General features: G+C 34.0%; 5 protein-coding genes and 1 long non-coding RNA gene across 9 annotated transcripts in view; 3 read left to right on the top strand and 3 right to left on the bottom strand.

The window, feature by feature from the left end:
- LOC116342500 (protein pygopus-like) overlaps positions 1–2,585 on the top strand; it is a 5,688-nt gene extending 3,103 nt beyond the window's left edge. The window contains 5 exon segments of the mRNA XM_031770148.1: positions 1–61; positions 126–451; positions 534–794; positions 1,010–1,260; positions 1,328–2,585. The exon segment at positions 1–61 is cut by the window's left edge and continues 5 nt beyond it. Of these exon segments, the coding sequence (XP_031626008.1) occupies positions 1–61; positions 126–451; positions 534–794; positions 1,010–1,260; positions 1,328–1,451 (1,023 nt within the window). The 3' untranslated portion in view covers positions 1,452–2,585.
- A 603-nt stretch (positions 2,586–3,188) lies between these two features.
- LOC116342345 (proclotting enzyme) lies at positions 3,189–10,971 on the bottom strand. 2 transcript variants are annotated; one of them, XM_031769909.1, is made up of 12 exons: positions 10,691–10,971; positions 10,324–10,403; positions 5,859–5,954; positions 5,081–5,794; positions 4,786–4,999; positions 4,520–4,719; positions 4,212–4,462; positions 4,000–4,150; positions 3,914–3,940; positions 3,677–3,831; positions 3,546–3,606; positions 3,189–3,474 (listed from the first exon to the last, which is right to left on the bottom strand). In XM_031769909.1, the coding sequence occupies exons 2-12, from the start codon at positions 10,343–10,345 to the stop codon at positions 3,377–3,379; spliced, it is 1,989 nt and encodes a 662-aa protein (XP_031625769.1). In that variant the 5' UTR covers positions 10,346–10,403; positions 10,691–10,971; the 3' UTR covers positions 3,189–3,376. The 2 variants fall into 2 exon arrangements, with proteins under 2 accessions (XP_031625769.1, XP_031625768.1); XM_031769908.1 differs by having other exon boundaries at positions 10,324–10,970.
- A 757-nt stretch (positions 10,972–11,728) lies between these two features.
- Positions 11,729–14,702, top strand: LOC116342346. Of its 2 annotated transcripts, none has more exons than XR_004201244.1 (6): positions 11,729–13,020; positions 13,087–13,186; positions 13,480–13,591; positions 13,666–13,768; positions 14,150–14,511; positions 14,602–14,702. It is a non-coding gene; the product is annotated as an uncharacterized LOC116342346 (long non-coding RNA). The 2 variants fall into 2 exon arrangements; XR_004201243.1 differs by having other exon boundaries at positions 11,730–12,781.
- A 3,176-nt stretch (positions 14,703–17,878) lies between these two features.
- On the bottom strand, positions 17,879–25,159 carry LOC116342457 (putative uncharacterized protein DDB_G0286901). 2 transcript variants are annotated; one of them, XM_031770083.1, is made up of 11 exons: positions 24,578–25,159; positions 23,849–24,495; positions 23,025–23,775; positions 22,253–22,944; positions 22,026–22,184; positions 21,813–21,954; positions 21,548–21,736; positions 21,159–21,467; positions 20,771–20,822; positions 20,555–20,661; positions 20,243–20,475 (listed from the first exon to the last, which is right to left on the bottom strand). In XM_031770083.1, the coding sequence occupies exons 1-11, from the start codon at positions 24,764–24,766 to the stop codon at positions 20,311–20,313; spliced, it is 3,402 nt and encodes a 1,133-aa protein (XP_031625943.1). In that variant the 5' UTR covers positions 24,767–25,159; the 3' UTR covers positions 20,243–20,310. The 2 variants fall into 2 exon arrangements, with proteins under 2 accessions (XP_031625944.1, XP_031625943.1); XM_031770084.1 differs by lacking the exons at positions 20,243–20,475; positions 20,555–20,661; positions 20,771–20,822 and adding an exon at positions 17,879–18,054.
- LOC116342458 (casein kinase I) lies at positions 18,218–19,999 on the bottom strand. The gene is made up of 6 exons (XM_031770085.1): positions 19,800–19,999; positions 19,515–19,734; positions 19,288–19,439; positions 19,127–19,232; positions 18,806–19,053; positions 18,218–18,742 (listed from the first exon to the last, which is right to left on the bottom strand). The coding sequence occupies exons 1-6, from the start codon at positions 19,842–19,844 to the stop codon at positions 18,329–18,331; spliced, it is 1,185 nt and encodes a 394-aa protein (XP_031625945.1). The 5' UTR covers positions 19,845–19,999; the 3' UTR covers positions 18,218–18,328.
- A 208-nt stretch (positions 25,160–25,367) lies between the features above and the next one.
- On the top strand, positions 25,368–27,902 carry LOC116342384 (glycosylphosphatidylinositol anchor attachment 1 protein). Its single transcript, XM_031769970.1, has 7 exons — positions 25,368–25,614; positions 25,671–26,021; positions 26,089–26,145; positions 26,223–27,169; positions 27,261–27,406; positions 27,469–27,634; positions 27,710–27,902. Exons 1-7 carry the CDS (start codon positions 25,434–25,436, stop codon positions 27,830–27,832), a joined length of 1,971 nt encoding a protein of 656 aa, XP_031625830.1. The 5' UTR covers positions 25,368–25,433; the 3' UTR covers positions 27,833–27,902.
- The last annotated feature ends 63 nt before the right edge of the window (positions 27,903–27,965 follow it).

Here is a 27,965-nt window from a genome sequence, read left to right on the forward strand (position 1 = left end):
CAACGCATGAATATGGTTAATGGAAGCCATGGTAATCCTATGAATCCAAACATGATGCAAGGTATTATTGCTTCCTATTTCATTTATTTATTTATATAACAATTTCCATATCTATCATTGTTTAGTTCCACCAAATCAGTCACCGCAACAACAAATGCAGTCAATGCATGCACAAAATATGAACCGAAGCAATATGCCAATATCGCCAATTTCACCAATGCCACCGACAACGAATTCACCGTTGTCGTCTCTATCATCAATGTCACCGCTTTCATCACTATCTTCATTGTCGTCAATGGTCGGCCAACCAAATCAATCGATGCCTGGTGGACCAAAAAATGTGCAAGGAATGAATCCAGGAATGATAAATCCACATGGTCCAAATCCCAATACAAATATGCAACCATTTCAATCACCCCACCATCAGCTAACACCTGGCATGTCACCGCAGGTACATCTTGTCGCCACCAAATTGCTTTCCACTTTGGTTTTAAAATAAAAAAAAAACTTTTTTTTTCGTATCTATACAACAGGGTAATTCAGGTGGACCACCAAATATGATGATGAAACTCGATCAGTCGGGAAACTATGACAATTCAATGATGATGAAAAATGAACAAATACCAAGCAATCCCAATTTTGATAACAGTGGCAATATGAATATGATGAAAGGTGATCCAATGTCAAATTTCGATAATCAAAATCAAATGATGATGAAAAATGATCCGGGAATGCAACCAAACCTAGGACCCAATCACCCAATGATGAATAATCCGATGAACGCTATGAAACAGGTATTTAAGCAGTGAATCAATCTTTCTTTCATCAAATCTCCCATCCCATTTGGTGTGAAATAAATGTTCTTATTTTATAATTGAGCCAAATAGCAATCGTTTATTTCTCGCCATTGGATGTGGAGATTCTTTTTCTATCCAAAATCTTTCAACATTTCTCATAAAACGTGTTTTGTTTAACCAAAAAAAGAACATGTACTTCTGATTGTCTTTAGAATCAATTGCCTCCGTCACAATGCTTGCCACCCAATAATATGGGCATGATGTCATCAAACTTTTCCATGCAACATCAAGCGATGCCACCATGTAATTATAATAACCCAAATATGACCAATAAACCATACATTACAAACTCGCAAAATCCAAGTGCACCGCCAACATACACATGCGGTAAATGTCTTAAGGAGGTCAATGACAATGATGAAGCACTGTTCTGTGAAGGCGATTGTAAATTTTTCTACCATCGGTACGATAAACTCAATATAAATACATTTATATTTTTTTTATTATTATATTATTTATTTACTTTACAGGATTTGCATTAACTATAGCGAAGCTGAATTTCTGCGTTGCGTTAAAGATGTAAATACAGAATGGAAATGTCCAAAATGTCAGGATCAAGCGGCCCTTTCGCCAGCAATAAAATTAAAATCTTGAAATCAAATCAAGTTGTTGAGAACCCCTATCTATTGTCAACTCTTTTGGTATTTTTTACAAATGTTTTCATGTTTTTAATTTTATTATTTCTATATCTCGATAAAACTTAAATAATCAACTTTCGAGTGATTTGTTCCGTTCATATGAACATATATGTTTAGCATTATTATTTTGAAATTTTGACTTAAAAAAAACTTTGCCGTCTTTTTTTTATATATGGATAATAATTTAATACATTTACGTATGTTTACATACACAAAATGCACAAAATTTGTCATTATAGGAAATATTTGATCGATCTAACTTCTTTTTTTTTTTAATAATTATTTATAAAATTGTATTTTTTTTTTTTTGTAATTTGTATCGACTTCAGTTCTACTTATTTTGCAGAATGTGCGCAAGAATATACTTAATTTGAACTTCAAATAGTATTCAGTTCATAATTTGTTATGCAACGAAGAAGTGGTGATAAAGTGGCGTTAAGCCAACGAGAAGCCACATTGCAATATAAACTAATTTTCGAAACAACAGCTATTTCGCAAGTAAAAAAGAAACACTGTGTCGAAATGGTTCGATTTTGAAATGAACAATAACTTAACGCATAAAAGTAATAAATAAATATTTAATTTTTAAATGCAACAATTCTACAGAACAAACACAAAGAACACAGACACAAAAAAAAAAGATGAAAAAAAAATGTTTATATTATAATTGAAAGTTTTTATCTCAAATGCCTTTTATTTGTGTAAACAAGAATAAGTAACAAATTATAGAAAAGCGGAGATATTTGCTAAGCTTAAGTAATTGAATAACGTTTAATTGATTGATTAAAGTAAATTTACAATTTTTAAACAATGAGAAAAAAGAGAAATAAGAAAAATAGACATAATTTCAAATCATTTTTTTTTCTTTTATAAAGCCCTAACTAAACAAATACAAACAAATTTAGTGCCGTGAGAATTTGAGAAGATCACGATTGTGACGTACTCAATTTTATGAATAATTTTGACACATTGTACAAATGAATTTTTTCAACTTTGTGTAAATCTATCTGTACATTGGATTTGATGCGAATTTGTGAAAATGAATTATTTACGCAAATAAAAACCATTTATTAATGATAAACAAAAAATACTCAACTCATCTTTGCTGTTATTTATTGACCATTGCTTACCAAAGTAGAGAAAAACAAAAGATTTTTTTTTAGCTTGAATGAGTTTTTTATGAAAATCCACGGAAGCAATCTGGACAGTGGATTAAATGATTTTCATGAGTCCCCAAATTGAGGCCATTTTTACATTTGAATCGCTCGCGGCTTTTCTCCTGTGTGAGTTTGTATATGAGTATCTGACAATGATCGCATTGATGTGGTTTTTCTCCAGTATGTACTCTCAACTTCTTTTTATTTTCATTCCTTTTACATATATAGCACTCATATGGACGATTTTTACATTCCTTCTCGTGTGCCTCTTTTTCAATATTCTGTGAAAATCGACGAAAGCAACCTGAACAGAAAAGTATCACATCTCGATGAGTGGTCATATGTTTATGCCTTCATGTCTGAATTGCTTGAGGAACTCTTTGTGTAATCACTTGGTATTCTTGTTCTTCTTTTTGGTTTGATCACGGTTTTCCGTATTCAATGGTTTTTTTTTACTTCCATGTCTATTATTTTTATTTATAATAAGATTTGCTACTGACTATGAAGAGAAAAGAAAATTCTTTGTTGGAAAAATGGCATTTTTTATTGCAACAAGGTATACAGTTTTAAACTGTTGAAATATTTCGACTTTTTAATGTAAAGCAATTCTTTTTTTTTTTTGTCAGACTGCGTACGCATAATTATAAACATAAGTAAACATAAATACTTTACATAAATTAAATTACAAATAAATAATTGACGACGACAATGACTAAGCGATCTGTTAGTCTTTAGTGTTCTCTTGAATCCAGTCCAAGTATTCTGAGACACGTGTATAAACACCTGGGTAACCTGGCTCCCCACATTTATTCCCAAATGAAACTAATAGAAACAAAAAAAAACGTTTTATTATTTGTTTTATTCCATTATGTACACATTAATGGTAAGCATACCAATTCCCAGCTGCAACCACCGTGATTCTACACGCATCATTAATGGACCACCACTGTCTCCCTGAAAATTTATTAATCTATGAATAAAAATACCTGCACAAAGAAATAATAAAGCTTTAAATAAAGCATGCCTGGCAAGCGTCCACTCCTCCCTCGGTGTATCCGGCGCAAACAAAATTATCGGTGATTGGTTGGTAGTAGGCACGGTTACAATCTTCATTCCTCCAGATTGGTAGTTCGGCTTTTCGTTGAATTGTTGACTCTTTACCGCCGTAATAGGTGGTACCTAATTCGAAGACAATCCAAAATAGAATTTAAATAAAAAGAAGAAAAAAGAACCATCAGACAGAATGAAAAATAAAACTTACCCCATCCAACGACGGATGCTCGACGGCCTAAAATGAAAATAAATTATATAGAAAAGTCATTTATCATAAGAGTCTCTATTCCTCACCTGCCAATCTAGATGGAAGGATATTTGGTTTAGGTAAACAAATCGGAATGACGTATTTTGACTTTCGCACTGCACGATCCAGAACCATTATCGCGATATCGTTATAAAAACCAACGCGTGAAAATCGTGGATGAGCTCGAACCTCGGTAACCTAAAGTAATAATAATAATAATAATAATAAAAGAAAGAACGAAAGAATATTGATTTCGCACCTTAAACGTAACGGGAGCGGATTCCTCTCGATCTGTTGAAAGATCAATATCTCCCAAACGTACAGTGAACTGTCGAGCGGCAAACGGCCGTTGTCTAGAATCTCTAGTACAATGAGCTGCCGTTAACACATATTTAGTACCAATCAACGATCCACCGCACCAAAATTCGACTCGTTTATCACCGTGAAGAAATATTGCAGCGAGCCACGGGTATTCACCAGATTCCGCTTCAATACCACCAACCACACGACCTAAAAAACCAAACTAGACATAATAATCTTTATTTTCATCAATATTGAAATGAGTACCTGATGATATTTCTTGCTGTCCGCACTGCTTCTCATCAACAACATTGCTATTTATTTCATTTACACTTCCGATGCCAGGTGCTAAAGGATTTGATGGATTATTAGGTGGTCTAGATATCGTTTGTACTGGCAACAAAACCGATGGCGGCCGTTTTGTTGTCGTCGTGGTCAATGGCGTTAAAACCAATGAAGTTTGTGGTCTAAAATAGTTGTACGAAATCGAATTAGGTTCAGTAAAGGCAATTTATAGAGATTGTAGATTTTACCGTTTTGTTGTAAAATGACTCTGCTCTTCATCGTCATCGAGGGGACAGCAAACTCCCGGAATGAATAAACGCTTAAAACAAAGCGAGTCTCGTAGGCCGGACAAATTCAACAATAAGCTTGGACAAACGCTCAAATCTTCACATCGACCTGGACCTCCTAACGGAGTTATACACCTATTTTCACCTTCTTTGCCATCGATATCATCAATTTTAGCTAAACATAAAGCGGAAAAACAATAAGAATTGTTATTTATTAAAAAAAAACGATAAGACATTGATTGCATGCCTCATTTACCTGGTGACAATGTCGATGAAACAATTTGTGGAGCGACTGTATCTTTCTTTGATGTCACAGCTTGATGCTTTTTTCGCTTTTTTTCTGCCAATGCAGCCATGTCAATTTTTTCGTTTAACGTCTGTTTATCCAATTTAGACTCTTTTTCTGGTGCTTGCCCAACACGCTTTATGAGCGGTTCAATGTTTTTTGTAACATTTTGACCCAACACGTTATTGGAAAGTGTCAAAAGTGCATTCGATTCAATTTTTTCAGTGGTTGTCGAATAATCGGTGGAAAAAACTCCCGATTGTTCAGCAGTTATTGGTTTCTTTGTGCTGACACTATTTAATGATGACGAAGAGGATATTAATTGCATATCACCGCGATGACCATGTTCTCCATTCACCTCTCGTGTCATATTTAAAAAGAAACTTCCAACTTTGTTCAATGCCCCAAGTGTTTCGGTTATGCGATTAAATGCCGATTGTGATAATAATCGTGCTTCTTCGTTTTCATTTTGACGGCGACGCCTGACATTTGGTAATGAATAAACTTCTTTATCTTCATCTAGAAATGTTCCTGACGAAATGTCCAATTTACTTCGGGCTGCAATTTTCGGCTCCTCCACATCGAAATCAAAAATTGGTTGTTCAATATACGTACCATCTGGGGAATTTGTTGGCGGCAAATTGATGGGAATTTTTGAATTTTGATTCAAATGTGCCGCAGACACTGTAATTATAATTTTTACATGAAATACAACTTGACTCATTTCAAAATAAAGATACTGTTATACCTTTATTACGATCTAAGGGTATGTAAGATGGTTTGTATGAGCTTGTGGATCTTCCGGATTGAGCAATACATACTGCTACCGCTGAATATATTACAACTGAAAAGACACACATTTTGATGTATTAGTCATTTGATGGATGGAAAAAAAGTTTTTTTTTAAATCTTAAATGCATCAAATCCACAAAATATTACAACACTCAAGGAATTATCGAAAACTCATGTTATTTATCATTAGTTTCGCAAACCAATTGGGAAATCCCATATCGCGTCATGAAGACGACTTCAGTGAACATGAAACATTCTGTTACATAACTTTTATGATTCATGTGTATCAATATTAATTTGCAATTGATATGCCATTCTTATCGATGCGAAAATTGTACATGAATTCGATACTAGCTCGTTCGAATTGCACACATTCGTTTCCAAATGCATTTTGTATGTCTTATCCAAATGAATAACAGACACAACAAACAACATAATGGTCTCTTGTATTACAATGCCATAGTACAGCCGTATTCTTTGTCGATATTCATTGTTATTTTGAATGCGTGACAATGATGACAACAATAATATTACAATTAAGTGAAGTGAGGTCTTGATCGCTTATTTGTGCACATCGACTATGAATATGGAAATGTGTCGCGTTTAATATGCTACACCTCTGACTAAAATTATTCCAGTGGAGGTGGCGTGGCATTGACAAGCCGGTGAAAGTGTTGGTTTTTCTCTCTTTCTTTACTTCTTTCTTTTTTGTGTTGGATCTCTTTTTTAATTTCATTTACACAACATTTGTGTCTATTTGCGATTCCGTCAGCAAGATTTGTCATATTCATCAGCGGCTGTGATTGTGAGCCATTCAGGAGTGGTTTTAAAACGAAGATTTCATCAATCAGACAACGGAATGAACATGAATATACGAGACTGGAATGGAATGTTGCATTATAATGGTTTTCACTTTTACGATTGCGTAAACTTCTTGTTAGAAACATCGATAGATACCCAATCCACGTAAATGTGATTCAGTGTATTGATCTCAAATCATTTGCTCAATTTGATTATGTGCCTTCCAAAATGAATCATGGGTTATACTGGATTAAAAGTCGGTGCTCATATACAATACAAGTAAAAAAAAACACAATTTCTTTTCATTATTTGTTACATTGCATAAAGCAGTTAACTGCGTCGTCCAATGCATTTCGATTTAACGCTTGCTTAAGTTGGACATATTCACTCAGCGAACTATGAAATAGTATCAGACTAATGTTTTTCCGCTAGACTAAAAAAAATGTATACTAATAAAATAATTCCGTAAAATTCGACGTTTAATCGAATTAATATCGTAAATTTAAATAATAATACTAATAAAAATGAGATATTAGTAGACCGTTTAAAAAACGTTGCGCATGTTTCCGATATAATTTATTTATTTGTTTTCTTTTCGAATTTTACACTTTTCACTTTCTTTCGTTTACCGTGTGCGGAGGCCATTTGATGAATCGTACATTGTTCATTGAGAACGGCTTGGCCATGGACGGTTTTAATGGGAACGGCTCCAAAATATTGAAGAAGATAAATGGTATCAAGGAAGTTTGCGAACAAGAAAAAAAAAAAAACAAAGACGCATAATTCACACGTATAATGTACCACACAATCGTAATTGCTAAATGAATGTATAAACTTATGATCGATTATGTAACGCTATGTCTTGAAGTTGATTTTCTTTCATTTCTTGCTTCTTTCTTTCTTCTTGTCAATTGAAACAAACTGCTTTATGCTGATGTTGAAACGTGTTTTTTTTTGCTTTCGGTTGAACACAGATATTATCGTAGTATAAGAAACGCAACTGAAAGAAAGAGAGAAATTTCTCCGATCAACAGCGTGACGACAACTGAAAAAACTACATTCGTCAAGTTTTTTTTTTGTTTCGATCACAAACATAGTCGTAAAGAAAACAGATGGAAAATACGCTGTTCCTATACCAATGTTTAAAGGTAAGACTCACATGAATTTGAATTTTGTCCAAGACGAACCACTATGACAAGGTCAAAACGTGCAAGTTGGGCAAGATAATGTCATGGTGTTTTTGTCATTCATTTCTTAATTTCAAGAGATTTTTTTTATTGATATCGAAAAGAATAAAATAGCATTTCTCTTTCATAGGTCATTTAGGTGTAGATAAATACGAATATTCAAATAAAAAAAAAACATATATGCTAGTACGTTGCGCGTTTATAATACGTGGGAAATCCCAGTTACACGCAAATGTTGGTTAAGGTTATTACAAAACGATCACACATTCAATGCACATCATATTCGTTTCGATAACAAATCACAAATCGTGGCGCATTGTTTATGGTTATGCACGTCTTTTCTCAATTTTAACTTATTAAATAAATGTACGATCATTTTCGCGTATATTTCGGGTTACATCTAAGACCGGAAGGTTAATTTCATTTGAAAAACACAAAGAGAAAGATAATAGCGACCGTTATGTTGCAATAGAAATATGATGACGGAAGTAGACGTTTCGCTGAACGCTCTGAACACTAGAAAGAAACCAACACGCAATTTATTGAATTACTTAACATATCTTTGGGTTTTTCATGCTATCGCTTCCACATAAAATGACACCGAGTAAAAGAAATAGAAAGTTTTTTGTAGGTAGACAATTAGCATGGTTATAAATAAAACCACAAAACGCCAATGACAACTTCACCATTGCTCGACCATGTTCGATCGTGCTGCAATGCAAATTTTGTTTGCACAATGTTACAAAATCAAATATTAAAAATGTAAACGGTGAACGCTTGTTTCTCAATAAAAAAAAATTTGGTGAGCTAACGAATGCATGCATCACCCGCACATTCAATATCATCTGCGATATGTACGACGAGGCAACAGCAACCAGTGTGAAAGTTCCATAATACACGCTTCGTAATTCAATGAATCATTATGGCCATCCCAGTTTTATAGTCATTTCCGAATTAAATTGTTTGAAGAAAATTGAAGAAAAAAAAACGTGGCCATACATATGTATCGGCTCTGTTGGTGTGATGACTTCATTATGTTCTGTGAGATTTTGCTTTCTTCATCATTACCAACTACGGTGAATAGGCGTTCATCATAATCAAAGCATGAATTGCAATGAAATCGAAAGTAAGTCTACTCTGAGTCAATATAATTGAGCATTGACCATGTGTTAGATCTTTTCTCAACCATTATTAAAGCTGATTGCATCTTAGTAAGATCACCTTCATTTATCTTGTTTTCATTGATTGCTGTGCAGCCGCACTGATTTTTGTAACCGACTTTGATTTGAAGCGTAAATCTTTGTTTCGGAGCCAATTCGATTACGATGATGAAAAGTGAAATTGCTTTCTACTATGCAGTTGAAATGGCTTAATGACGCCAGTTTTGTGTCGGCCTCTCATATGTTTTGCAAATATCGCTTCTTTTTCTGTTGCTTTTAACCATATTATCTGTCTTCTTTATTATTACTAAACCTTTATTTATTCAGTTTACATGGATGTTGACTTGAGTTAGAGTCATTACAAGAAATAACACGATAAATTGCTACTCACAATCTCTACATATTTTTAAGATAAAACCTTTTCGAAAGGTGAAAATTAAAGTAAAATTATTCTTTAGAATATTTTACAACAATCTTTATTTAATCAGGTAGAGTCTAACAAAAATCTATTTGTCAGACATAAAAGAAAGATAGAGATTCTATTAAGACATGAAGCCAACGAGATCACATTACATAAGGTTTCGTCAAATTAATAGATAAAATCGCGACATGTGACTATAATTTAAATATTTTCTCATATCCGTTATAAATTCGGGAATAATTAGAAAAGACATCAAAAAAGAAATTTGATTATATAGGCTCTGGGCCAAAAAATAATGGAGAAAAAAGACCTTTCTTTGCAGAGCTAAACATTTAACGAGAGACCTCTTTTAACAGTGGACAAAATAAAAAAGAAACTTTGTTTAAATATTCGATAGTTGTTTCACAAAAAAAACTCATGCACAAACATTTATTACTCCACTATCAATCAATACTTCGCATCGATTTTTATCTCTGTGAAAGCTTGCATTTTTTTGACGGCGCCCAAATCAACACTTTGGTCAAAAACAAGATCGAAGTGAAACAAAAATCAACCGTTGAATTTGCATACTATTTTCATAATCTGTTTTCTTCTTTCTTTCTCATTGCTGGAGTAGGTTGATTTTGCGATATATATTTTTGACGAAAAGAGAATGAAACAAAGAAACAACAACAAAAAACCATTCAGGATTACAGTGTTTGTTGTCACGATTGCATTGCAAATTAAGAAGTTTCAAAAGGTCTGTGAATGTTGATACACAATTTCATGCGGTGAATGTATTATGTACATTCGCCGTCGATATTTGTTTTTGACGTTAATTTTTAGTTTATCCATTTAATAAAACTCACTCACCACTGACATAAATTGATTTCATTTTGAACAAACTTTTTACAACTTTTTTCTACACATTTATTGAGTATCCATTCGACAATCTACAAGTAGTTCAAAATATTTTTTATTCAAATTATTTGAGTTTTAATTTATCACGATGGTTTTGTACACGATGTCAATAGAATAGGAAAATTTCAATTAAAAACACAGCACACATGCACATTCTATTTTGATTTTTTCGCTATTTCTTCTTTTTTTGTGCCAAAAAAAACTTTCTTCATTAAATATTTTCACAAAGTATTGACACAAACATTGATTCACAGTGAACGTATAATTATAGTATGTTCTTTTTCGATTGATCGATCTAATTCTGAAGAACTGATTTTACCCAACGGGCGCACTATTTTTTGGAAAGAAAGTCAATAAATGGATGTTTTAACGGTCACCAAATCGATGTTTTTCTCTTTGATATTTAAATAAAAGTTAAGTTAACTGAGTCGCTTTCAGTCGGTGTGCACAAAACCGACTCTTAATGTGCACTGTTGAATATTAACTAATCGAACAACGAAAAATACAACGGCTTGAACGATTCATTTCAAAACTTCATGCAAGCAAGTATGTGAAGTGTTGATTTAATGGGCTCTCTCATCCACTCTTCTTTAACATTCATTCCCCTTTCTCTTGAACATTTTCATACTTTTCAATCTATGACGCGATGTGCGTTGAAGTGCGTTTATCGCAAAGAGCATTTAAACTTACATTTCTGTCGGTTGTATTCCCCTCCGATTTTGTGTATCGTTATCTAATCATAATAACGTTTCTGTCCTAGAGTCTACTGTTTCGGAAGTTACTTCTAACCATTCATATAACACGTCTTTGTTTTTATTTTGATTCTGAAATTCGATTTTCATCACTAGATCCACAAGATCGCACATATATTTATCATAGAATCATACCTTCATTCACACATTGAAAATATTGATCAGTAGTGAACACATATGATATTATACTGAATCAGCTTTGCTGACGTTCAAATTGTTATTGTTTTGAGCTGTACTTTGTAAATGTGGTGCGGTGCGCACACGAGAAAATTTTTGTCACCGTAAAAAAGACAGATCAGTAAATCATCACAACAACAAGAAATGTTGTCTGCTTCAAAATCATTGAAAATTTTTATTTTTGTTTTTTGTTTATCTCGGTCCATCTAATCCAAAGTAGAGCGAAGCGAGCAGAGAAATACAGTATTTAATGATTGATGTGCGTGTGGAATTAGTGTTTGTTTACCTGCTGTAACGTAGTGTGTTCGCTGACTCAAACACACATTCAATAACAAAAAAAAAAAACTTTACCTTATTCGACGGTGAGAAAAACAGAACGGAGATTTAGTAATGATCCTAGTGACCGGTTCACATTACAGCGGTACTAAATCTCCGTTCTGTTTCATCACACTCACACTGACACGACGTTGACGTTTCATTCGCTTCAATCGTGATTCTCTGTTCTGAGCGTAAAAAATCACCTAAAGTTTTGTTCTGCAAGAACTCACGGACAAGAACATCTTCTTCCCACACTTCCGGATTGATCAAAATATCAAAATCGTCTTCATTTAATTCGATTTTGAACGAAACGAACTTCAATGTGGTGACATCTTTGTCTTTTTTCACTAGTTTGGGCACATTGAATCTCGATTTCTCGTTTACCTGCGTTTTTGCCATGATATAGTCATTAATTTTTTCGGTTGTGGTCATTGGATTGAATCCAGATACCCAAATTGCCTTTTTAAATGTTGGTTTTTCGGCTCGTTTTGGTTTGTCAACCACTCTGAGTCGATGTGTGGCCGATTTTGTCCCTGTTTTTGGTTTTGGTGCATCGAATTTGACATTATTGGCCGGTGGAATAATCGATTTCGGTGAATCCTCAGTTCGTGGTCGTGGCTAATGGTGTTTTCATTTTTTGTGCGGTGAATTTCGTGTTTTTCGATGTAATCGGTGTGTTCGGTGCATTTTGATTCGGGTGCAAAAGAGCCGGTCGGAGCACTTTCCTCGCTATCATTTTCGTTGAATTATCAATGCCGGTTGTTTTTTCGTCGATTGTGTCCAATTTTTTTGAATTTTCTTCAATCACAATGCGGAGCGATTTTACCTCGTTCATAATTTGACGAATAGACATTTTATCCGGTTTTGGTGTTGATTTTGTTCCAAATGACGCGTTCAAATCGTTCGATTGTGTACCGTTTGACGTTTCATTGGCGCGCACATTGCAAAAAAATCGAATGTTCGGAGATGAAATTTGGCTAACTTTCAGGTTAATTTCAATGCACAGAAGATGAATGCATCCATTGCAGTTGAAACACTTTGTGGTCTGATCGGGTTTAATCTTTTCTCGTGGACAATCGTCCCTCGAACAATTTTTGTTTGTTGTCATTCCGTTGCTTGAAAAAAAGTCACTGTTTACACAGAAAAACAACAACAACACTATGGTACAAAAATGTTCAATTTTTCAATCGCAGTAATATTATCAAAAACACAAGAAAATTACTAAACTTCATGTAATTCTAATAGAAATCACCGTAATGTCGTTAAATATATATATTTGGTTAATTAAAATAACATTCAAATGATAAATAAATACAAAAAACACAGAGCTAAAAACAATAGTCGGTTTTCGCTTTGACAGCTAAACGTCATCATTTATTTGTTCGGATTTAGCTATTTATTTGTAAATTTAAATACTTTTTGAATATTTTTAATTGAATTTCATCATTTTCATTCTGCTTTTTGGTAGCCTCGTAACCAACACAGCCGCCAGTTATTGTTTATTATCCAGTTCATTTGTCGAGATTGGCAACTTGTAAATTGATTGTGAAGTGCAAGTGTGGCAAATTGTAAGTATTTTAATTTTAATTATATCAAAATTATAGTGAAAATTGTGTATTGCATTTGCGTGTTGTGGTGAAATTCTATTCTACAGTGTGCTGAAACGATCAACGAATGGATTCCATTGTTCAGAGGTTAACTGTTTAACGGAGAAGAGATTTATCTGTGAACAATGAAATCCATTCGTTTATCTTTTGTGTACACTATAATTTTGATATATCGTTTGAGCACATAGCTTTTTGGAGTTGGAATGATGTGTTTTGCAAATGGTTTTTTAAGTTATATTCGGCATTTATTTCAGCTCAAATTCAAATTAGTGAAGCGATAGAAATTCTAGGCACTGAAAAGGGATAACGATTCGTCTAAGCAGCCACAGAAGACCCAAAAGAAATAGGAAACTTTGTTTGACAAAGGTGTGTATTTTTTTCAAGACAGTTTTTTACATTGTGTCCATTGATACATCATTCAGTTTTCTCTCTTTTCTTAGACGATTAAGTTTCTCTCGCTGTCGTAATGGGGGATCAAAAACCAAGTAATTCTCGAGCTAGTATGGAAAATGATCGTCTGATTGTTTCTTCTGGAACTTTCAAGTGAGAATTCATTTTGATTGAATATTCTAAATATTCACATTTCATTTCATTTTTCTTCAATAAGATTCAGTGAATAGATTGGGCTACAGCTATACCAGTGCTATTTTCACAGCTCCTATTCATAGGTGCTATTTGTGAACAACGCATACGGACAGCGATTTTATGATACAATTCCGGACAATAGACTTATTGATTTGTTTATGAAAAAAAATACTAAAATCAATAAGTCTATTGTTCTATTTACATTTTGAACATTTCGTTCGGAATTGTATCATAAAGTCGCAAATAGCGCCTATGAATAGGAGCTGTGAAAATAGCACTGATATAGCTGTAGCTCAATCTATTCACTGTTTATCATTGGGATCTATTCTTCTTCTGCAGTTCCGACCAAGAAGTTACGCGTATTTATTTTGGAAATACTGGCGTCATTGATTACATACAATTTCTGCAATCAGTCGGATATGAAGGTCACTTGGTGTTTTCAAAGGCAATATTTTTTCACGTGAGGACAGAATGTTTGTGCAAGGCAATTTTAGCTTTGAAATGCCCACGTCTGATGCTATTCAAATATTTGGACCTGCAAACGAACGTCGAGAGCGCATTTTTCCTACGTTTCCGAGCGTCTTCATAAACAACAATGTACCAGTGGACAGACCGAATTCTCAAATGGGTGTAGGTACTCGAGATAGTAACTCCAGTCATGAGCCGAACTCGTCAAGCGAGTCCAAAAGCCACAATACTAGGTACAAACGACAATGTCTTTTAAGGCAATGTTTGTTGAAACAAGCGTTCTCAAAATATTAAAAAAATACTATTTTTACTTTATTTTTTAGCTCGAAAGCAATGAATAACGTTTCCTTTTTTGTGTCCAACCGAATGCTCCCGCTATGGGAAATAAAAAAGAGATGCCATATAATTCGGCAATAAACAAAAATTTCTTGGTTGATTTCTTCCAGGTGATGATTTCACGTTAGCCAGCGTTGTATCAGCCTTGGTGTATACCAACAACTGGTGTACACCAATCGTTAGCCAGCTATCTGTGTGACTACATAAGATAGTCGCTGGTATACGATCTAAGTGAACAACGGCAACGCACGAGAACGAAGTGAATGAATAGCGACAACGCACGAAGGAAAAAATGTTAATCCGTTGCCGCTATTCACTCATTTCGTTTTCGTGCGTTGCCGTTGTTCACTTAGATCGTATACCAGCGACTATCGTACGTACGATTGGCGTACACCATCGTTAGCTGGTGTATACCAAGCTGGTTAATTAGCCAGCTAATTTGTTCATCACTGTTTCTTCCCATTGCATTTTTTTCATTCAATTTTTCTCTATATCTCTTGCTCGTTGGTTTTCTTATTCGGATTTTGAACATTTCGCCTGAAGAGCAAAATACGCCATATATTCGCACCATAAGTCAATTTAAAATGTACTGAATTTTTTCAGTGAAAAAGAGCTCACTAATTGCTTTTTACATTTAGAACGAACGACAAATAAACAACCGACGCAATAATAACATTTTGTACATATTTGAGCGAACGCGTCACTGAAAATTTATATCAGACCATTTTTAGATTTACAGTATTGCGTCACACTGGGAACTTCGAAAGAAGTGTTTTTTACTTATATCAATAGTTTTGATAGTATTTTGGTTACCGTTAACAGTGTTGGGACTTAGATACGATAGTTTGTATCTAGATAGATATAGATATTATGATGTTTTACGAAAAAAATCTATATAGATATAGATATGATATCTAAAATGTGTATCTAGATCTATCTAGATCTATCTTTATCTAATATCTATCTAAAAAAATAGATAAAAAATTTAAAATGATACGACGATGATGTCTTCTGTTCGAATTCGTTCGAATTTTATTTTTGTTTATTTTAATCGAAAAATATAATGAAAGTCATAATTAAATGAAAGTAGGTAATGAAAATTATTATGAATATTATGGCGGCGGACGCAAACTTTTATTCGTCTTTAATAGAAACGTCACGTGGATTGTCTGAAACGATTTAAATACAGTACATTGCCAAATGTCGACACACGACCAAATGTCGGAATACCGAGAGGTGAATTGAAATTAAAAGTTAAAAATTCATTTTAATTGCATTTTTAAAAGTAAATTATGAAAGATCAATATCAAATCTCTCTATTATAACCAAAAATCTATTATTGCTTTCACAAATTACGTTCAAAAAAATTCGGTACTTTTATCACTTTTTCACGTCAAAAGTTAAACTATGTCATCACGGGGGACGGCAGTCCCCCAAGTGACGCAATACCCACATACATATGAAATATGTATATTTTGCGTCACTCTAAATAAACGTTTAAGAAATGAAAATCGATACCGCTGACTTTTGTAAAAGGGTTTTTGCATATTTTAGTAGTGCTCGGGCACCAAATTAGAATCCGCAAAAAAATTTGAAAAAATTCAAAATTTGGCCGCCAGGTGGCATTTTGAAAAAATCGCTGAAAATTCCTTTTTCTCGATTTTTGGCCACCAACCTGCTCTTTTCGATTTTTTCGGGCCATATTCGAAATCTAGGGACCGCGCAGATAATGTTAAAAAAAAGATCATAACGATCGCTTGAAAAGTGGATTAAATATGGTCATTTTACCAGAAATGGCCAAAAACCTCAAAATTGGTCGCTTGGGGTGTTTGTATGTCCTCTTTTTTTTCGTAGTTTTTGAAAAAACATTTTTTTTGTCATTTTTATTGAAAGTAGATGGAAAACTGAGAATATATGTGATTTTGAAATTTTCGATTTCGTCCCCCATATCCCTTGGGTCTGGGGCCGAACATTTTTGGGAGGCCCTTTTTGAGTTTTTCATCAATTGGATATTTTTCTGGCCATCTGAAAGGTAATTCAATGATTTATACGTCGTTGGAAAGGTACAAGACTCACCTTTCTGGATCCAAAGTCAGAATGGAAAAAATTTTCAAAAATGTCCACGAGGTGGCGTGCTATGTGACATTTTCGGCGAAAAATGACCATGACTTTGTTTTACGTAATCCAAATTTAAAAAAAAAATTGTCTATGAAAAAAATCAAAAAACTAGGGGTTTGTTGGGGACCAAATATGTGATGATTTGGCGTATGTCTCATATCTGGGAAAATTCGTTTTAAAAAAAATTCGCATCCCGAAGTTGAAATTTTTTTCGGGAATTTTCTATTTTTCGGCCATTTTTGATCACAGGTAGATAGGGTATTTTTCAATAAAATCACGGCAATTCTTAGCTTATTGGAAAGACATTAAGGTCATCTTGATGAAGCAATGAAGAAATTTTGAAAAAAAAAAATCAGCGTAAAAGGTTAGATCAGAATGACTAGACCTCGAAAAATGGGGAAAAATCGATGAAAATCGAAGTTAATCGTCATTTATCTCGAAAAAATGTATAACTGGCTTGGCTTTTTTCCTCAAAGATCGAAAGGGCACTCAATTTTGAGCCGGCATGCACATTTTTAAGAACCAACATGTTTTATTTGGTGAAAATAGGAAAAAGTTTGAACTTAAGCGATCACCTTAAAATTTTAATATCTTAGTAATCCACTGTAATGTGCTAGGTTTTTACTTTGTTGATCCACTTTGACAACTGATTTTACATAATTCGGACCCGAGGGATTCAACCGTGGTAACCATTTTGATATTAACCATTAGTTCAATTTTTTGAGATTAATCGGCTTGAAACCTTTCTTTTGGAATAATATCTCGGAAAAAATTGGTTTTTAGTCGATTGCTATGAAAATTGGTATTTGGGCGTTTTTTTATACGAGAAAACCGAGTATGACATTTATTTTGCGGTAGAATTCGTACATGGTACATTTCCTGTACAAAAATCTTCATCTCTTGCCATTTTGAACATATTAACGGTCAGTGTTGGGACTTAAATACATATCTTTTTTAAAAACGTATCTAAAATCTTATCTAGATAAATTTTAAATATTGGAATTTATCTATATCTCTCTCGAAACAAAAAAAAATGCGAAGGCCACAGAAAGAACACCTTAACATCTGTGTATGAAGATTTCTTCATTGAAGAAAACTCACCGCACAGAATCCTAATAAAATAAGAAGTCATTTATTTATGTATGTTGTAACAAGTTTCTTTATTACAGAGGCGAAATTATTTTAATTTGACTTTATTTAAAAAAAAATTAATACATTTTTCCAAGTGTAATATAATCTCCGAGGCAGTTAAATATTTTTTTGTTCCGTGTAATTTTGCTACTTTCTTCGACTTCTTTCTTTCAATTTCGATGTGCGGATCACTGTGAAAAATGAAAATAAAAATATATTTGAGGAAAATGCCATAAACAAAGAGAATCTTTTAAATTTGCTATAAGAAAAAAAATCAGACTATTTTTTCATAGTTTTCAGAACAATGGTAGAATAATGGTTTTCAAGTCAAGTAAATAAAGTACTGATAAAATATCGGTTAATAAAATAAATTTATTTTCATGATAATTTACATCGTGATATTTATTTAATTTAAGATTATGGAATGCATCAGGACACAGCTGGAACGATGACTCTAGTATTCACCTAATGGTATACAATTGCTGGATGTTGAACTATTAAATTTACACTTGCAGGAATTGTTGAGCCCATTAAATGTGGAACAATTGAAATTGGAACCAAGTTTGTCGTGACTGGGTGCACTATATTCGTTGATATCACTTTTAAATGGTGATCACCCAATGTATCTGGTTTAGTCGATAATGGCGTTTCTTCTTGAACATGAAATCCTTTTTCCTTTGCAACTTGATCGATATTTGATTTTGGCCTTGGAATATTAGCGCCTATCCAATCGAACTGCAAATGACCGGGTTGACTATTTAATTCGTTCAACAATAATTCTCTCAAATACTCATAGTTTGGTTCATCTTTGAATTTCAGTCGACGAGCGTAAATCAAAAATTTAACCAACGTATCGGTGCATATGTTGCCAACGAGTCTCTGTAATACAAACATTTTCAGTGGATGGAACGTAAAACTCTAATTTATAATGAAAACTCTTACTTTGATTTTCGTTTGTGATTTTTTGTGGTAGATATCGTCCATATTAGCGCCAGTCCAAGGTAATTTACCTTGAAGAAATTCAATCAACATGTAACCAATTGATTCTACATCATCTCTGCGCGACAGTACAGTATGTTTATGTGCATACACCGACATATAATGGCCTGTACCCCGACCAGCAGATGCTTCATGTTTTTGTGGTTCAATATGTGACCCATTTTTCATATAAAATGTGCACAAACCAAAATCTAATTAAAATGCAACAGAATATCAATTTGTAATAATGAGTTTCTACATATTTAGGTCAATGGATTTCGTTACCTAAAATATAGAGGTTTGACTCGTTTTCGTAGCCCACAACGAAGTTATCGGCTTTTATGTCATTATAAATTACGTTTTTACTATGTAGATATTCAATAACTGTTAACTGAAACAAAATATTCTTAGTCATCAGATGAAAAAAAACAAAACAAAATGCTAACCAATTGAATGCCTATCATCATAGATGTTTTGATGGAGTATTTTCCGCCAAGTTTTTTGCGATAGAAATTCAAATTATGACCGAGCAATTCAATTACAAGTATGGCATTCCCTTTTTTGTCACGTAAGCAATCGTGAAATTTTGGGATCCCAGCTGTTTATTCAAATATCAATCATGTCTGTTGGTTATTCTATTATCAAACGAATCATTTTTCATAATTTTTCTTACGGTGCTCGCCGAGTATATTGTAAAAGTTCTTTTCTCGAGTTACATAAATGGGTTTATTTGGTTTGATTTTCTCGAATTTCAATGCAACTGGTTCGAGATGATTTCCTACAATTTTGGTCCCTGCTATTGCTTCGCCAAAGGAACCGTTACCAAGACGATATCCTTTTCTATCATACACATATACAGCTCCGTGTGTACCAACAAGCTCTTCACAACACACCTAAAAGATCAGCCCTCTTCTCGTAAATAATTCACGTTACGTTCAAAATTTTTATGGTTGCTCACCCATTGGATTACCACAAATACAAAATACAACGTTAAATAAATCATTTCTTAGCCACTTAATAACTCACAACAGCATATGTATATATCGCACTCACTGATGTTTAATTAACAACTGATATGATGGAAATGATAACCTGACTTTTATAGCGATTGTTGTACCATCTAATTGTAATTGTAAAACATATTCCTTGAAAAGCATTTGCATTAATTAAAATTAATACGTGTTCTCAGAAGACATCTGCGTACAAACAATAATTTTGAATTCAAATATTATTTTGCGTCATATTATGGAGATTACCGAAAATTGTTCAACGAACATTTAACTTATTTAAAATAAATAAATAGATCTTTTATTTAAAAAATAAGAAAACCCACACATTTCTAAATTTGATATCCAAATTATCAAACTGTTTTAATTGAATAAAATGTAAAATCAAGTGAGTTACAAAAATGCAGTGAAAAATAAATGCAGTTGCTCTCAATACGATGTAGACATACTATAATGGTTGGCTCAATTTTTTCTAAGTTTTTCAATATATTTGATTTTTGTTAATGCATTCGTATGATCTCGCGATTGGTTCTCAATCAAATTATTCCAATTCGTTTGGCCAACAACAAATCCAATGGCCCGTTGCTTATCTTGCTCACGTTTCTCCTCAATATCGGCCCATCGAACCTTCAATTAATATAGAATTATTTGTGAATTGAATTTAATATGCCAACAAGAAGGTTTAAAAAACGAAATAATATCATACCCGCTTTTTGCCATTTGTGGAGCTCGGTGGAGGCTCCCATCCGTCCATTTGCAAGTAATCTTCAATGGTTGCATGTTTTATCGGTTTATTGGTACCATCAAGACGCGCTAAAAACATAAAAATATTTCATTTAATATTGTTCTTATTAAGTGTGGTACATATGCAGTTCCACAAATCAAACAAAGTTTTGAATATCAACTCTTAACATTTACTCACCTAATTTGTTTTCGGTTGTATCATTATCCCATTTACTTTTGAAAACTCCAAACTAAATAATTAGTTTCAATAAAATGTTTCGTTATAAATACTTCGATTTCTTATGATTAACTCGTCATTCAACTCATACATATTTACTACTACTAATTCGTGAAAAACAAGAGCATAGTTATCTCTTGAAATCAACTTAATCAATACTTAATCGTTAAATAGTGTCATCAGAAAGCATAACATTTTATTGACTGTAATACAGTCACTGTATTGCTATGGACTAATACAAAGATGATATTTGATGACTTTGTCATGAAAAATTATCCATTTGCAATTGAAAAGAATACTGGACGAAGAAAATACATGAAATATCTTCCTTTTTTAAAAATAAATTTACCTCGTTCATTGGCTCGTCATCGGCGCCAATATCGGAAAAATCATCATCCACATTTTTCTCGGCACTGCCATTGTCATCGTCTGATATTGCATCGAGAGATTCGGCTCCATCATCCTTATCATCGTCAGCATCACTTATTGCTTCGGTGTTATCCGCGCTGTTAAACAAGCATTCATAATCCAAAATTGTGTAAGACGATGGCGTCGGCTCCCACTCGTTGAACGCTTCACGAATATCACTTTCGCTTCGATTATGGATGTTATTTTTCAATGATGTTTCAACATCCAACGGTAGCTCACAGATGAATGGCTGCAAATGTGTGTGTGTGCATTTTTTTTGTATGAATAAAGTGATTTTGGTTGGTTTTACGTTTAGAATTTACAACTTACGGTGAAAAAATATGCTTGAGCTGTAAAGTAAAAATCGCCCAGATGTTGTAATTTTGTATTTTTGCAGTCAACAATAATGCATTCGAAGAGGTTGTCAATACACGTTTTTTTAAATGCCTTCAGTAAGTATTGCGTATAAGTTTCTTCCATTTCCGCATCGTACTCGTATGAATGTTGCTTTGATGACGTCTGATCCGAAAACATTTTTGGAAAAAAATAAATGAATGGCGAAAGATTTACAATTTGTATTTTTTATCATGCTAACCTCTGAATCAGATTCGACCATGAAATAGTCGTCAATGCTCAGAATGCGTGCAGAGCCGCCCATTTCCTGTTCTTTATCCTTAATCATCTTTGAAATGTACGATTTTCCCGAGCCCGGAATGCCACGCATTAATATTACAATCCTGAAAAGAAAGCATGTTTTTTTTTTACATGTAACAATGCAATGAAATCAGAAAGTAAATCCAAATCTTACCGCTTCGGTCTGGTTCTACGTCCCGGAGGAAATAATAAGTCTTTCAAATTGAATTTTGTCGGATTCCGTTCGACTCGATGATATGACGACGATGATGATGACATTTTCGGCAGTGTATTGTAGTCATTCCTTTCGGGTACATTTCTTGCTTCGGGCCGCCTTGAAATGATTGATCAATATAAAACTGAATAAAATATGCCCTTGATCTAATCTATCTATCTGCATACCTGTCATGTGGAGTTTTCCTTTCGCGAGAATTTCGAGCCCAATTGTTATCTTGTGGATTACGTCTTTGATACGTTTCATTAGCTGGTTGTGAGTTGGAAGGAAAATTTGGCCGATTTTCATATCGAGACTGATACGGTTGTTGTTGCTGCTGTTGTCCTATTGGAAAACGTTCGGGAGCCGGTGGAAATCGTTCTTGACGTTCTTGACGTTCCATCGATCCACTTTGGTGGGCCCAATTTGGTTGCCGTAATTGTTTGAACTCTGACCCTTGTCGAGGCCAATTTTCAGCCTTAATTTTCACCTCAGCTTTCAGTGGCGGATGTTCGTGCAGAGAAAATCCAGTCTTCGTATGATTGTATTCCATTTGAAATACTGGACAATACCAATTCCAAGTATGCATTTTCGATTTATGATCGTATTCAATGATTTTTCGTGGAAAATAATCATCCACTGGTGGAAGTCTGTTTGCAGAAAAATTACCAGCAAACGGTGGCCGATCTTCAAACGATGGTTGGGTTTGTGTGCGGTTTTGATAATCGATTACTTTGACTGGACGAAATTCCTCGCAATCATTTTGCGTTGGATTGAACGCGTTATTATATGAGTTTGACTCATGAGCCCGTTTACGATTATTATTAATGTTGTTGTTGCTTTTGAATGATCCAGCGTTTAAATCTTGATTCGTCGATTGCTGCAAAGTTCAAATGAAGAAAATTTACAGTCAATAATAAGTATGTATAAGAAAATGTGAGATATTTTTAAGCAATATACCTGCTGCTGCCCAAAATTGCTTCTATCGCGATTGTAGTGTTCGAACTGTGGTGAGGTATCGTTTGACGTATTATCATTCCAACGACGTGCACGCTTTGCTTGATTATCTTGGTATTGTGGCTGGCATTGCATCTGGTGAGACATATCATCTCGGTCGTTTCGGAATGGATTTTTTTGAGATGTTTCGTTGTTCATTTGATAATTTTTCTGATCATTAGCATCATCAATTTGGTTAGCACTTTGATTTGTGTCCATTTGCGAGGTGTTTTCATTTGTATTATCAGCATTTGTCCGCTGTGATTTGGTAGCGTCCGTTTCACTTTGTTGTCTCTGAATATTGGATAAGAGGGATTGTATTTCGGGATTGCCCAAAATGTTATTGACATGAGCAACTATATTTATGTCTGGTTTGGCAGGTTTTTCTTCATTGACCAGGTCAAGCCCAGGAATACCATCATTGCTACTAGCAAATAAACCAGATCCAGAGGTTATTTGATCTTCAATCGATTGAACAGCATTTTCTTGAACTTGTGTGCTACTTTCGAACGTTTCTTTTCGATTTTCTGTTTGATTATTTTGATTGCTTTGTTGTATTTGTGCGTCACGAATCGAATCCAAACGTTTTTGACGTAAAGTTTCACGTCTTTGCAACAATTGTTTTCGACAACCTTCCATTTTGATGACGAAATCATTGTATTGATTTCGATCGGGATGGTTTGCATTGTTTTGTTTCCATTCCATAAACGAATCCCTAGAGATAATCAGAAGAAAAAAATGGAATTAATGGAAATTAATCAACATGTTAAGTATGCCTTGGTACTTACTCCCATCTTCGAAACTGTATGTCGAAAGCAATTTCTTCCTGAGACTTTTCTTCATTCCCATGCTCATCTTGCTGCGGTGCATTTACCTCATCCTTGACCTGATCATTTCTGTCGAACGTATTTCGATTGTTAAAATTATTATTATTTCCACCAAACATACGATTATTTCGATTGTTCTGGTTGTTCTGATTGTTCTGATTGCTGTTGTTCCAACGATTGTTTCGGAATTGATTTTGTTTCCGAAAAGCATCTTGATTTTGTTGCGAGTAATTTGCATTTTCAAAATTGGTATTTTTATCGTGGATTTGTGCTGAAGTCGACTGTTGATTTTGATTAGTATTAGCACTCATTGCGGTATTCATTTTATTGGGCTGACTTATCGGTTGTTGTTGTTGTTGTTGTTGTTGTTGTTGCTGTTGTTGCTGTTGTTGTTCCTTGGCCGCTTCATTGAAATTAGGGGTTTGTTGCACAATTGATGGGATTTGTGTTCTATTGTTTTGAGTATTATCTAGCACTTGTTGCGGTGGCGGTGGAGGTGGTGGTTGCTCAATCGGCGGAGGTGGTGGCACGACACTTTGCATTGGATGCATATAAGCATTGGAAACGATATTTTGTGTTGCCATCATGTCATTTTGCATTTGTTGAAACTAAAAGATTAAACATGTTTTTTAAAAGTTTCGTTAAATGAAAGCACATTATTTGCAATGAATTCATATTCGGTTAGATTACCTGTTCTCCATATTGTGCCTGCCACTGTGCCAATTGATTCTGATACATTTGCCATTGTTGCCAATTTTGTTGTTGTAAAGCGTATTGTTGTTCAGCCGTTAATTGATACATATTCATGGTGGCCGGTGTTTGTGTTCCGCCACCTTGATTTTGGTTCGGTGTTGTTTGCCATATTGATGGCCAAGACATTTCCAATTTGAATATTTTGCTTTCTTAAAAATATTAAATAGGATCGTCTTTGCACGATTTTTCGTTTTGTTTGACAAACAAAAGTTGAAATTCCTTTTTTGTCTGTTCACTTTCTGTTGTTTTCAGATCATATGATTTCACAGTATTTATTTGAATTGATTATCGGTTATATGCCATGTGTAACACATTCTATTTGGTTTAGATTTAATTTACATTTGGCTAAAACCAAGCTAGGTAAGTTTTTTTTAACAAAATCACTGCGTATGTGTGTTAAAATACAGCGACAGGTATTTAACTATGGTATAAACGTCAAATGACTCTTTTGACATTAAAATATCGTTGCCTAAGACACGAATATTGTGTACACTTTGTCAACAGTTTTATTTATAGCTGAAACCCAAATATTTTTAAGGAATTCCAAATGATATTGCAAAGAAATTGCACAATGACCGCAATTCAATGGGTTTTATACAAACTAAACCTTATTAACCAGTTTTCAACTAGATATTTATGGTGAGTTTCATTTTTCACCAATTTCATTATCTACACAGCCAGATGACGTTTCACCACTTGACATTTATCGACTTTGTTTATAGAATTTTAATCTATTAAGTTATAATGAGATTCCAAATTGAAGAAGTTAAACTAAGAAAAATCAAATAACATAATGAAACTTTTAACAGGCTCTCATCAATCGCCAAATAAACGAAAATTTCAAAAGTATTTGATTAAGTTTAAAACATCGATTTGTGTTTTACTTTATATTGCCGGAATTGTATACTTTTGTTCGCTTGCTCATCCATCACGAAATAATGCAACATATTTTTCCGAAAATGCACTTTTGCCGGGTAATGATGAAGAAACATGGTTTAGATTTTTAATCATTAAATTGATCGTTCTATAGGTTTGGTAAATTCTGAAATGCGCATGGAGCATACACATTTTGCTGTTAAATTGTATGATGATTTGGAGCGTGAACGAGAAAAACACAAAAATACCATACCTACGGCATGGATACTTGCGAAATTCAGACAAATCGGACTCGAAGCATATGTTCACAATTTCACACTGAATTACCCACTGGGCGGTGGACGTTCTTTTAGTGGTAAAAATGTGTATGGCATTCTTCGAGCTCCACGAATCGGTTCAACCGAAGCCATCGTAATATCTGCAGCATACCGAACACCAGAATCAATTCATCCCGTCGTTATGGCCAGTGTGCCGGTTTTAATGTCTTTTGCAAATTTTGCACGAAGTATGCTGTCTATTTTACCTTTAAATTACACAATTACACGTATATAATTTGTACGCTTTTCTTTTAGGACAAAAATACTGGGCTAAAGATATCATTTTCCTTGTGACAGATCAAGAGCAATTGGGTACGCAATATAAACTCATGACTATAATCATTTCCAATTATAAAATGAATATTATTTTTCCAAAAACGATCATTTAGGAATGCAAGCTTGGCTCGAAGCGTATCATAATTCAGATGTATTGGATTCAAGTTCGATTTTAAATTGTGGAAATTTGGAGGCTCGGGCCGGTTCAATACAAGCAGCAATCAATTTGGAATTGCAATCTTTTGATTTGAATTACATTGACGTTAAAATCGAAGGATTGAATGGTCAACTCCCCAATCTTGATTTAGTTAATCTTGTTCAACGAATTGCAGCAAAAGAAGGTTTCATCAGTGGTCATCGACAATCATCAAACATTAAACGAAGCGGAGCCAAGAGCACATGGGAAGAAAACTTTCAGCACATGATGTCGATGGTGCTAACAAAATCAACTGGGGTTGCAAACGGAAATCATGGCTTATTTTACCGTTATGCCATTGAAGCAGTTACACTCGAAGGACACGCAAGAGAGCAAACAAACTATCAACGACGATCAAATGGAGCAACGTCCATCCTGAGATTGATCGAAGGAATTACCCGTAGTGTCAATAACTTGCTTGAACGTTTTCACCAAAGTTTCTTCTTCTACTTACTCGTGGCTAGCGACCGGTTTGTTTCGATTGGAGACTACATGCCCAGCTTGGGATTGCTAGTTTCTGCGCTATTGATTAAAGCATTTATAACTTGGCTGAATATTAATCAAAAATCAATTGTGGTTGACAATGAAGAACGTAACGAAGACGAAGACAAATCAATACTTGACAAAGACGATACCGATCCAAATGAGAATGATCTCAAATTTATTTCGGTTGCTAAATTTTTGATTATCGCCCATATTTTCGGTGTCTTAGCAGCTTACCTACCATTCATTGGTTCACTTGATTCAGCTTTCCATCAATACGGCATTAAAACTGAAGTCCATTTGTTCTTTACACTTTTGGTTTTATCATTAGTTAGTCTAACGGTACCACAATTCTTCTCATTTAGTGTGAATAATATCGAGGTAAATGTGCATGTGTCAAATAAGTTTGTAATTAATTGAGTGATTCCAAATTTGCTTAAATGTGGTTTTGTTGTTTTTTTTTATCGTTTAGTTACTTCACGTTGCCATTTTGCTGGAAGCATCGACTGCATTAATCATTGTTGGCATGTTGAATTTCTCCCTTGGATTCCTTCTATCCGCATTCTTTGTGCCATTTGCACTATTCATCAATCCAAAATCAGGCCTCTTAAGACGCAGGTGGGTTCTTTAAATGAATGCACTTTTATGTTGTAAAAGAAATGATATATTTATTGTTTCAGACTTTCGCAATTCATGTGTCTCTTTATGAATCCTTTGATGGCCGTATACTTGATAGTGTTCATGCTAACATGGTGGTCATTTGGTGAACTCTCAATCATAGCACTCGCCAAACGAGCTTTCACGGCAACATTGGATGCTATTACATTTTCGATTGTTGATTCCATCGTACGTATATTTATTTTAAATTAATTTGTAACAAACAATAGAAAATAATTCATTCTGATAATTTCATCAATCTAGATCTACAGCAATTGGCTTTATCCGCTGGTGTCGTTGATATTGTTCCCAATTTGGATAACATATTTTGGAATTGTTTCCATCAAACAGCAATCAGATCATTCCAAAGAAAAGAAATTGAATTAATCCAATATTTGATTAGTACTTGTTCTGATTTTGAACTATGAATAAAAGAATAAAGTTATGTTGAAACACATTTCCATTAAACAATTTCATATTAATTATCCCAATAAAAAACAAATAGTATATTTTAAATACT

The sequence above is a fragment of the Contarinia nasturtii genome, unplaced genomic scaffold, assembly GCF_009176525.2.
Source record: "Contarinia nasturtii isolate CC-2019 unplaced genomic scaffold, AAFC_CNas_1.1 Cnas_scaffold_864, whole genome shotgun sequence".
Taxonomy (NCBI): domain Eukaryota; kingdom Metazoa; phylum Arthropoda; class Insecta; order Diptera; family Cecidomyiidae; genus Contarinia; species Contarinia nasturtii.